The sequence below is a fragment of the Coptis chinensis genome, chromosome 3 (genome assembly GCF_015680905.1).
Source record: "Coptis chinensis isolate HL-2020 chromosome 3, ASM1568090v1, whole genome shotgun sequence".
Classification (NCBI taxonomy): Eukaryota; Viridiplantae; Streptophyta; class Magnoliopsida; order Ranunculales; family Ranunculaceae; genus Coptis; species Coptis chinensis.
Window position 1 is genome coordinate 59,269,954 of NC_141458.1, and position 12,640 is coordinate 59,282,593.

The following is a 12,640-nucleotide window of genomic DNA, read 5'->3' on the forward strand; positions in this document are numbered from 1 at the left end:
ATTTTATGTTTTATCAATACTCTAAGTGTAATTGACTCTAGTTAATATAGGAGATTAATTTAAAACTAGTTAATTAGATTAGTATAATCTTAGTTTAGTTTTAAGTTTGAGCTCATTAAGGCAACGTTGTATAAATTGTCAAAAAAACCAACTTGTGGGCATTTTTAAATGGGCTTTTATTGTAACTTAAAATAGGGTAAAGCTTGAAAGGTTGAGTTCAATTCTCAGATCAAGCGCCAACCGACGTCGCCTTTTCCTGAAGTAGCATGTAAGCATGGCTTGAGAGGTAAATTCTAAACCTCCTCGAAACCCAAGTAAGAGGATACTTGTGTGTTCAAGCATGCTTACCTGATTGTTTGAAATTTACTTTCTGCACTACAATTTACATTCGCGCATAACAACTATTAGGAAGTCATTACCCAATGTAGGTAAATTAGACGTTGCTTGATTCTTGAAAGCCCTAGACCAAAAAAATTAATTAAAATCAATCAACTAGAACCCAAAGTAGTCATGCTCCTCCAGAAAAAGATGAAAATATACCCACGAGGATTTAGAGTAATCAGCTACCAGATTCTGGTAGAGCAACTACCTTTCTCATTCCCCTCCCATAGATTCATCATGAGTGAGATTCTTGGTAGCCTACTATTCTGAGACGTGTAGAAGAGTCATCCTAGTCTCGCGCCCAACTATTCCTTTGAACAGGGCATAGTAAAATTATAGACCAAAGCAAATATTTTCAAAAATCTAAAAAAATGAATTTCTACTGTTTGTGCATCATCATTGATTGAGCATTCATGTCTTATCAATATGCATCGTAATCGTCATGGAATTACAATGCAAGCCCAGAACTTTGTTCTTTTGGTGGTAGTCCTTACCACTGGTTATCTCATTGTCCAACATATACCGAATTCGTGTCTACTATGAGAAATCCTTATGTTTACGAACCTCAATTTTCAAACTTCTCTAGTACCCCATACACTCAAGAGTTTTCTAGTCATGTTGACAATTCATGGAGTTCCACCACAAATAGTCAACCACCATTCATATATCCATATGGTCAGTCAGAGTGCAGTTTTACCCGAAACCCATTACCATTCACATCACCATCCATATCAACTTCATATTCCACTCCACTATTGAAAAAAAACCCAAAACTGTAGTTTTAGCCCCTTAATAATATTATATTTATACCAATTATGTTTATAATAAATAAGAGTTAGTATTGTTTACGTACTTTTGTGTATTTCAGGTCTCGGAGTCAAATATGTGAAGAAATATGTCACTTTTGCAAGAGAAAGGAGCAAATGTTGGTTGCTAAGAAGTTCTATGATTAAAGCCCAAGTTTCAAGGAGAAAAACCCTTTTTAAAGCCCAGTCAAAGATAAAAAGTAAAAGTCAACGCGGGCAGAAATAGAGCAGAAAAGTCAATAGAACTTCCACAGGCCGTATCTTTGGACTCAGACTTCGGAATTGGGCCTACTATATGTCAAAACCACCGACTCGGAAAGAGCTTTCTAATGGTCTAGGCCTTGATACAATAATAGGAGTAAAAGTGGACGAAGAGACTATTGCAGTAATTTATAACAGAAAAAACCCTTTTTAGACTTAAGTAATTAGATTTTGGGTTTGATTTAATGGCCCGAAACATAGCTGCAAAGCCCATGCACGAAATTATAAACCTAGCCCTCTCCTATATAAAGAGGACTAAGGCACAACTCTAAAGATAACCCATTAGATAATAAATTAGTTTTTTCTTCTTTAGTTTTAAACCCTAATTATTGTTTTATTAGCCTAGCCACCATTAATTCAAGTCAACTTATCTTTAATAAAGTAGTTTTTCATTATGTCTTATTATTATTCTTTTAATTATGATAGTCTAATGAATCTTAGCTAAACTTTGATTAGAGGGGTTTGATTAAAGGTTTGATGAAGACTTGATGTGTTAGTATAGAATAGTTGTAGTAAGATATTCCACTCTAGAAAGTAGTTTTTTTTTCCCACAACTAGGGGTTAAGGAGACCCCTAACCTTTTATTAATGACAAAATCTCAAGTACAACTTTCCTTCTTTATCCCCCTCGATCAATTCACTAAGTTTTTGATCCATGGGGGGGAGAAAGTACATGCATTGGTTACTACATTCTGTACTATGAGTATTGCAATTACTACTAACTCTTGACAGGTAATCCACAACTTGATTTCCTTCTCTGAACACATGTTGGAATTTAACCTCTGCAAATCTTGCTTGTGCACACCCAATTTGAGCCACCAGGTTCTTATAATACCAAGGTGGAGCTTCCCTCTTTTCCAAGATTTGTATCACTCTCAGTGAGTCAGACTGCACTACCACCTCCTTTATGTTCATTTTTTCCACTCCTTCAATGCCTTTTTGGACCCCCAGTAGCTCCTGATGTAAGACTGACTGTCTTGTGGAGTTTCCACAGAATGCCATAAGAACCTCTCCATTTCGATCCCTTAAAACCCCTCCATAGCTTGCTTTACCCTGCTGCAATGATCCATCCGTGTTTAGGACAAGAATGTCAGTTTCAGGTTTCGTCCATTTGACCCACTGGTCCTCCCTTCGCTTGTACGTAACACCAATTCCTAGCCTAGTCAAAACAGTTCGCACTGCGACATCATCATTTACTGCTTCCAGTGATTTCCCTAGATACAATTTCATATTGTTCAAAGCCTTCATGCTCACTGAATCAACACTGAGAAACTGCTGCATCTTGAGACTCCAATTCCTCTCATTCCATATAGCTTGCACTGCAGCACAGGTTAGCGCTCTCAACACTTCAGAGGCTGTGGATTTTGGTCTGCAAATACGCATGATGTAATACCATTCTGCATGGGAATTCCAAACTCTTCCTGGTAACCCCACCACCTCTTTAAAACTGCTCCACACCAGTTTCGAATAAGAACACTTGAAGAACAAATGTGCCAAACTTTCCTCTTGTAAATCACATAGGCAGCATCGCAAATACCCAATCACTTTCTTCGCCATGAGTCTGTTCTGGGTTGGTAGCGATCCAGAAAACAGCTGCCATACGGTGAATGAATGTTTTGGCACCGACATCTTTCCCTATACAATCTTGTACCATTTTACTTTACTTCTAACATTCTTCAAGACCGTGATAGGCGGATGACGTAAAACAAAGACCGAACGAACTTCGATGGTGTCCAAATGACTTGGTCCTCCGAGGTGTATGAGTTAATCTCTGTGTTCATGATCAGCCTCTTCACCTCACTTTCAGGTAGGTCGATGATACTCCTTGCCCACTCTCCATTCATAATCACCGAACTGACCAGCGCATCCATTGGAACTACATCAGCCAGAAGTGCCCTTGCATTAGGGTCCAAGATGAGTGGTCCTGCACACCATGGGTCGTGCCAAAAGCTCGTCCCATTACCATTCGCTATGCTGTATCTGACATACTTCCAGGTATTCTCTCTGTGCTTTAGGATCCCTCGCCACACCCATGAGCAGTCCCGCGGAATTTTCATGGTCCAAAAATGCTTCTTCTTTATGTGGTTCTCCCAAGCCCACTTAACCCATACACAATCAGTTTTTTGGGCCAATTTCACCACTAACCCACAATATGCAGCTTGATCCCAAACCCGTGGATCCACCAAACCAAGTCCGCCTTGCTCTTTGTCAAGTCTGAGAGTAGCATGGTTCGCATGGTGCATTTTTTTCGCCATACTCGGTCCTGCCCAGATGAATCTGTTACACAGTTTAGCTACTTTATCCAGCACTGCTCTCGGGAGAACAAATGTTGTTACCCAATAAGTCTGAAAGGATGAAACCACTGACTTCACAAGTTGCACCCTGCCCACCCTGTTCAACTCCTTGTTTTTCCAGTTTGAGATTCTTCCGGTAATCTTCTCTATGAGTGGCAAGCATTCTTTTACCCCTAATCTTGTAGCCGTGAGTGGCAGCCCCAAGTAAGTGACTGGTGGGGTTACAAGAGAGATGTTCATGGCTTCTGCTAATGCTAGCCCTTCCTCTTCAGTCATACTTCCAGTTAGAAGAGTTGTCTTTGCATTACTGAGCTTTAGTCCTGTAGCTTCATAGAAAGAATGCAAGATATCCTTAACAGCCATAATAGAGTCCATGTTACCTTTATAGAATAGGAGCACGTTATCCGCAAAACATAAGTGACATATCTCCAGCTTTTTGCACTTTGAGTGAGCTGAAATTTTTCGAGACTGCAGCCCTTGAAGGAATAGTGCACTCAGAATATCCATGACTAGCACGAACAGATAAGGAGAGACAGAGTCTCCTTGTTTTAAGCCTCGCTTCCCTTGAAAATAACCTTCAGGAGACCCATTTACCATCACCGAGAAGTACGACGAAGTATAGCACATCTGTAGCCATTCTATGAATAAGGTGGGAACTTGAACTTGTGTAGAATTGCTTCTATTGCTACCAAAGAGATAGAGTCATAAGCTTTCTAAATGTCCAGCTTTATTGCACATCTTTTCCGCCCATTCTTCCTTGAATACCCACGCAGCAGTTCATGGGCCATCAAAAGATTGTCCTGAATCGATCGTCCAGGAATAAAAGCAGATTGGGGACTTGATACTAAAGATGAAATGCAACCTTTCATTCTGTTAGTTAACACTTTTGATACACATTTATAAACAATGTTGCAACATGCGATAGGTCGAAAGGAGGCAATATGCGAGATATTTTTCATCTTCGGGATAAGACACAGAAAAGTAGAGTTTATACCTCCTGGGATCTTCTTATGGCTGAAAATATGCTGAATAGCTCTAATGAAATCATCGCCAATAATGTCCCAGCTTTTTTTTTGAAAAAGCAAGCGTTGAAACCATCCGGACCTGGTGCCTTGTTATCTCCCATCGTAAACAGTGCGTCTTTGATTTCCAGGCTACTAATAGGGGAAACTAATAGCTGACATGTACCATGTGCTCCCTCAGTAACATGTACACCATTCAGAAACTCGGTGTCACAATAAGCTGCTGACGACACCCCAAGTAACTCTTTATAGTACTTCAGAAAAGCTTCAGCCACTGGTTCTTTACCTTCCTTTTTGGTTCCTTGCGCATCTGTGATACTCCACACCCTATTTCTGATCTGTTTTTCCTTCAAAGCATTGAAGAAAAATGAATTACATTTATCCCCGAAGCTTAACCAATCAATATATGTTTTATAGTACCACTCAGCTTCCTCTAGCTTGAGTAGGTGACACAGCTTCTCCCTCATAGCAAACTCTTGTGCACTAAGACTAAGGTCGAGTGGCTTACTATTCATTTTTTCTTGAATCGCTTCCAGTTCACTTCTTGTTTCAACCACCCTTTTCTAAGTATCATTCCTGACCGATCGTGCCCACCCTTTCAACACACCTTTTAAACTTTTGAGTTTACTTGTTAGCATGAATGGCGGACTCCCATGATCATCGATTTCCCAACAAGCTCTAACAGTAGGCAGAAAATCCTGACTCATTGTCCACACATTGCTGAATCGGAAAGGAGTGTTTCTTCTATAAGTTTCCAAAAAACTCAGAATCAACGGGCAATGATCAGAGAGCCCTTGGGTTAATATCTCTACCTTTGTTGCTATTGGAATGGACATCCAAGGCGCATTAATAAGACACCGATCAATCTTTGACCACTTCCTTATTTTATCCCCACCGCTGTTCCATGTGTAAAAGCATCCAATTTCTGCGTGATCAAACAGCCTTGCTGTATTTAGACAATTCGCAAAAGGGAGAGTCTCTCTTGGGTGAACAGCCGTATCTCCCACTCTTTCGTGTGAAAACAATACATTGTTAAAGTCTCCCATCACACACAACACACCTTGAGTTCCGGCACTTATCATCTTCAGCTCATCCCACAAAATGAGCCTCTCATGACTCCTATTGCTAGCATAAACAATGGTAAGGAAAAAGGAGAACCCATGCTGTAGGCTCTGAACCTTGTAGTGTAAAAACTGGGCCCCTTCCACCTCTCTATGTACATCCAAACTGCTCGTATCCCATGCAATCCATATACGGCCATGTTCATCACTTGCATAATTATGTATGCATTCCCATGAGGGGCAAACCATATCGGCAATAGTGAGGTGTTTTTCTATCTTCACTTTTGTTTCCAACAAACCCATGCAACTAATCTTCTTCTCCACAATAAACTTATTTAAGTTTTTCGCTTTCATGTGATCATTCAACCCTCTTATATTCCAACTACACACCTTAATCATTGATGAGGAATTGGTTTAGTGTCCCTGCCTCTTCCCACGCCCTTTCGGCCGTCCCTTTCCTCTCTTCCCCGATGTTGTCTGCTATTCTGAGTTTCGTTTTTTCTCGGCTCTTGTTTGGACTGCACTATTCTCTGGTGCTACTCTCACCGGGACAGGAGTGGACCACGTGTCACTGAACAACTCAGGTTCAGCATCCGAGAGGTCGTCCTCCTCCATATTAGCCAGTTCCTCAAAGATGTTCCTCTCAGCAGTAAACACTCCAGTTTCAGGATGTATAAGTCTACCTTGTTGTAGCGGGGATTGCACTACCGTCAACATTCGCTCATCAGAGTCATCCTCTTGCCCTTGAAAGGTACATTCAACTCTACCAGGAGATACTAGTTGAATACTGTTTTGAGTACCTTGCTGACCTTCTGCATTTGGACACTGGTAGCTTGAATCACTCTATTCCTGTTCACCACTGCTCAATCTCCGCGCATCAGTTCGCCTCTCAATGTTTCCAGCAACCACAAGGGCAATAGATGCTTCTCCTTCTGCCAACTGTTCACCCCGATTTACTCCCTCTTGTTCCCTATATTCATCCCTCTCTGTTGCCATCTGGTGACTTTCTTCTCTGTGTTCACTTATTCCGCTCTGTCCATTCAGCCTTCGTATCCACACCCTACTTGTCCCTCCACCATCATTTGACTGTCTATCCCTTCATGGCCCCGACCTCGTTGCCCAATTACCACATTGCTGAGTAGTGTGCCTAAATCGATTACACCTTTTGCAGTAGTTAATTGACCATGAGAATGAGTTTCAATTGCCTCATATGCTAATTATTAGTTGGTAGAGATGCCACGAATAATTAGGGATAAAAAGACCTAACCTTTAGGTGAAAACATAAAGATTAGGGTTGCAACAAAATCTACACTAGCACATTAAGAATTAATCAAGGTGGAATCAAATCCCCCTAATCTCTTCTCACTACTACAGAAAAGCTCATATACCACTGTTATTTACAGTGGTAAAAAGCCTTTAGCCACTGTTTTCATACCGTGGTAACAACCACCGTGACAAATACTTCTAACAAAACCGTGGGGAAAAATATCTCTTATATACCACGGTTTTTAGTAAAACAGTGGTCTTAGAATTTACAAACCGTGGTTAATAGCCCGAAAAGTCTGCTATATTCGATGTGAACCGTGGGAAATATCTCTTATATACCACGGTTGGATACAAACCGTGGGTTATATAAACTGATATATACCACGGTTGGATACAAACCGTGGGTTATATAAACTGATATATACCACGGTTGGATACAAACCGTGGGTTATATAAACTGATATATACCACGGTTGGAAACCGTGGGTTATATAAACTGATATATACCACGGTTGGATACAAACCGTGGTTTATAGTTTTTTTTTTAAAAAAAATAAAATCCCCTAATTATTTGATTCTAATCATATTCATTCAACCTGCAACCTGTCCATTTTCACCATATATATCCACACTGGATTTAAAAACACATTGCTCAAATAAGCAATTCATAGTGCAACACAAACAAAAGAAATAAATTTACACATCCAACACAAAGACATTGAATTGCTAAAAGAATTTTGAACTTTTTTGAGTCATCAATAATAAAAGAAACATCCAAATTTACTTGTTATATCAAAATAATAATGACCTAACTTGTTGCATCAATAAAAAAACAATCTATTTGTTCTATCTAAAATATCAAAAAAAAAAAAATGGTGAGACCAAGCACCACACCTTAATTGGAAAGGGTCAAAACCTAGCTAAGACTTCGGCGCTTGGCTCGAGCGGCTCCATTATCTTTGGATGAATCTAAGAATTTCAAGTCGAACAACATCAAGTTCCTCTTGTGTGTATGTATCTTTGAGGAATAGATTTGTCATCTGCACGATCAAAGATAAAAAAGTATATAATAACTAAATAATGAAGAGTAACACAAAATAGAGAATGCTAGTGTATGACGAAATATACCTTATTTTCAAAAGAATTATCTAAACAAGCTTCCATTATTTCTCTCATAAACTTCATTACGTAATACCCACACTCTTTACTACCAGGTTGGTACGGGCCCTAAGTACAAACATGGAAAATATTCATAAGCATATATTTTTCCAAACACACAGTATATATACATAAGAATTTGTTTATTACCATAATCTTCTCCCACTTCATCACTGGACCTTTACTTCCTTTCCCTTCAAGTCTTTCTATTTTCATGACCGCACTTCAAAATAAGATCAATGTAAAACCTAATTAGCAAGTAAAAGATAAGCACGTAATGATCTAATTATTTCATATACATACACAATCATGACAAACCTGTTAAAATAGATATCCATATCATTAGATGGTAGATTATGCATCGAATCCAACCAATTAAAAGTCATTCGCGATAAATTAATAGCAATCAAAACCCAATGTCCACTACAAAAGATCGAGGAGGCATGTGTGGTTAAAAAGAAAAATTAGGCATTAAAACTATAATATACATTCCAATGAAAATGATAAAACATGGATAGTATTAAAAATATAAGACAATATCCTTACTGGATTATAAGGGATAAGAACAACTCTTTTTCCACTTGTATTCTGCAAGCTCTCCACAATAATTTGAGTTTTCTCATTCCCATTAGCTCTTGTGAAAGATAAAGGGTTTACAAATCCGACGACATCAATGACAACTCACAAATTGGTCATAAAGAATCCTAGAGAAGAAAAAAATAAAGCAATCATAATTACTAAAACTAAATATGAATATCTAAGATTCACGATAGCACCAACAATGAAATTTTGCAGATATTCTAACCTCATGTATACCACCAAAATAGCAGCATCTAACCAACCCATGTTACATACATCCATTATATCGCTTTTCTCCATAATGAAACTACCCATATTATCTCCAAACAATTCTCCTCCTACTGGAAAATGTATCGAACCTTGGTCCCCTGGAAGCGCCATATTGAGGAATCCCACAAAGCGAATCTATTGCACCTTGATTATGACTATCACTAGTTTGATTTTTACTTCCCTAAATTAAAAATTCAGAACAACCAATTATTAAAAGAGAAGCCAAATTCAGAAATCGATCATATAACTTCATATTAAAGAATCTTGTTATTTACCTCAATGTCGTCTTTATAATAGACATGGTCCTTTGGCCAAGGAACTTGTGTGCCAAGAGCATCTGCGACATATCTAAGCTCCTCATTCACTTGTATAGGAAGAGCAAGGCGGCCCGGCTTCTTGAGAAACAAAGCGATACAACCGCTTAACCACGAACATTATTGAGTCCCAAAGAGTAACCGTGAATTTCTTTTTCGTTTATTTCCCTCATTATACCAAGCCTTGAAAGAACAATATTTGTTCGGCCAACCCAGACCAAATAACATTCTTTTTCCTATATAAATGTCTAAGTATCATAATAAGCACACAACATTATATTTTATTAACATATTACGTGTAAACTACAATTTACCTCCCCTAGACCAAATGTTTGACCTCGTGTTTTCTTATTTGCCTTGTTCACATGATCAAATTGAGCCAAATTACACTCTAGGCCCTACAATTGAAGTATAAATCTTAGAACCATTTTAAAATTATATATATAATGTGTAAAACACTACTTACCTCTCTGGACCAGATGTTGGACCACGAAATGATGTTTGACCCGTGTTTTATTCTTATTTACCTTGTTCCACGATCGATTGAGCCAAATTACACTCTAGGCCCTACAATTGAAGTATAAATCTTAGAACCACGCAACATTATTAAAATTATATATATCGCGTGTAAAATGCTACTTGCCTGTCCTAGACCGGATGTTGGCCTCGAAAATGGTGTTAGACCTTCTTGTGTTTTCTTATTTGCTTTGTTACCATGATGCGCTTTGGGCTTTGATGGAGGTTGGGCTGCCTTCCCATTTTTTTCAGCTATTAGAGGAAAAATAAAATTTGTAGTTAGAAGGTCGGAATGCATAAAATGGTTGGGTCAAACTGTTGTTGCACAAACACTAGGCATAGCGATGAATGATGCACAAATAGATGGCAGGTTACCAATAAAATAAAATAAAATAAACATTCACAGTAGTAACTTACTTGCTGAGCATTTTTTACTAGTCTACTAGATTGATGTTTGTCAGATGAGTGTATCGTCTGATCAATATTGACACTCGTATTGCTGTTTGAAGAGATTTTTTTCAGATGGTAAGGAGTTATCTTTGTCCTCCAACCTTCTGACTCTATCCAACAGCAACCTAACGTCTTCCTGAAGACGGTAGTTTTGGTCCCGTTGCTCTTGAATTGTTGATTCCAACTTTGTAACATGTTCCTTTGAGCCACGTTTGTTAACATGGAAATATGTGGTGGGGGTGATCCCCTTTCCAACTGCTCGAGTGCGACCAGGATGCTCGGGTGTGCCCAATGCTAGAGTTAAGATGTCTTTACTTCCTTCAATAACTACCTTTCCCTCCTCTACTTCCTTAGTCAGCACATCCTTCAATTAAGTTTTGAAGTAAACAAGGATTTAGCAAATCCAAATCACAACAAGCATTCATGTCTAACATTAAAACATAATAATAAATGATTAGAAAACTTACAATCTTTTCAGCCACTCTTTCCGTAGCTACTTCAATATATTTTCCTTTTTTTGAGTAAGCTCTTTTCCATATTGAAGGCCTTCGATTTTTTCCATTAAAGGATGGTCCCAACTCTTTTTTCTATGGTTACAAAATAATCACGCAAAAGCGGGGGGTTAATACGATGCATGTCTTCGAAACTCTTGGTTGAAGGTTTATCATACCCAAACAAATTAACAAGTGCCTACATGTATAAATGTTGAGACAGACAATGTACTCACCAATTGTTCTCCAATATCAGCCAAATCTCGTCTTGCCGGCCCTATGGTTATATACTTTTTTTGCTTCGCCATTTGTGAATTAAGTTTGCTAATTTCCTGGAAAACATGGAATTAGTCGTCTTTAGGAATAAAAAACAATATATAGGTTTAATATGATTGGATGTCTTTAATAGTCGAGGAATTAATTATCACATCACACGTCAAAGGCAATTTGGGGAGGTCACATTCCTATTAACAACCTAGGTTGGCACACAATCCTAGACTATCAAAGGGGCTGCCTGAGTTTAGATGTGCAAAAATACCGCTTGTAGATGACATCCTATGACAGCAGCAATTTGGGGAGGTCACATTCCTATTAACAGACAAGTAAAGAATTTTTAGAGGACCAACTATTTAAAGGTGCTTACTGTGGTGGGTTTTTTGTGCGCATGACTGATGATTACCATGTTGTTAGGGCCTATATTGACAACATTCATTGTGTTGGTGGAGAACAAAAGAGTGAATGAGACATTTCGAGGCTTAGTCACATTATTTTCATGACTTAATGTTGGCGGCATATGCATTTTCATGACTTAATGTTGGCGGGGAAGTCACTACTTAGCTCCTAACTCTCCTGCTGCCTAGCTCCAACTCTCACTCGTCATAATGATTTTCATGACTTAATGTTGGCGAGGAAGTCACTACTTAGCACTAGCGATAGAAGGTTCTATTTACACGTGATAGTAGCTACCCTACAAAGGAATGCATATATAAAGATAGCAGTCACTATCCATAGCTCCAACTCTAGCTCGTCACTCAAGCTCGACAAGACCTCAGCTTTAGCTCTGTTATCCTTGTTCGAACATTTCCTAAAAGTCGACTACAAGTTATAAATCGAGGGGGAAGGCGGTGAAGTCCTTTCCTCTGAACCGGCAATGCCCCCGGATTTCATCGGGCTGGAAGGAGAATCAAAGGTAAGCCAAAGCTTTCGCGATAACGTCACTACCCGTTCCCTATAAGCCATAGCTCCTCACTCTTCATCGCCGCAACTATAGCTCCTAACTCTCTCCTCTGCCTTAGCTCCAACTCTCACTCGTCATAATAGTTTCGTTTCGTTCTCTGTTGTAAACAAAATTTTAGTGAGCTTACACTTGGGGCCCTGTAGCTAATTAAAGCTTAGAATATAATGGAAGAGCAACCGAGGGGAAAACACATTCTTGGAAAGTACTGTAAGCAGATAAGTGTATGCCGACTTGTGAACCAAGTGTATGCCCGGCTTGTCAAGTGTATGCCCGGCTTGTCAAGACCCAAGACTTGCTAATCAACTACAGTCGGTACATTTTCATACAATAGCGCCTGTGTTAAAAACAATCATCAAGCATTATGACTGGTGTATAACACTGATTAAAGTGTATGCCAGTTTTTCCAGTTTTTCCAGTTTAAAGTGTATAACAGTTTTTCCAACTGGGAAGCAGTGTTTGAAATGTAAAGTTTTCAGGCACCATCTCCATTTTCCACAGCGTCAGAGAGTACACTGATGAAGACTAATAAACTGAA

The 12,640-nt window shown here is 38.9% G+C and overlaps 1 protein-coding gene across 1 annotated transcript; it reads right to left on the minus strand.

Annotated features, from left to right (window-relative positions):
* Positions 1–2,032: 2,032 nt before the first annotated feature.
* LOC147510211 (uncharacterized) lies at positions 2,033–3,004 on the minus strand. The gene has a single exon (XM_086598056.1). The coding sequence runs from the start codon at positions 3,002–3,004 to the stop codon at positions 2,033–2,035; it is 972 nt and encodes a 323-aa protein (XP_086454182.1).
* Between the last annotated feature and the right edge of the window lie 9,636 nt (positions 3,005–12,640).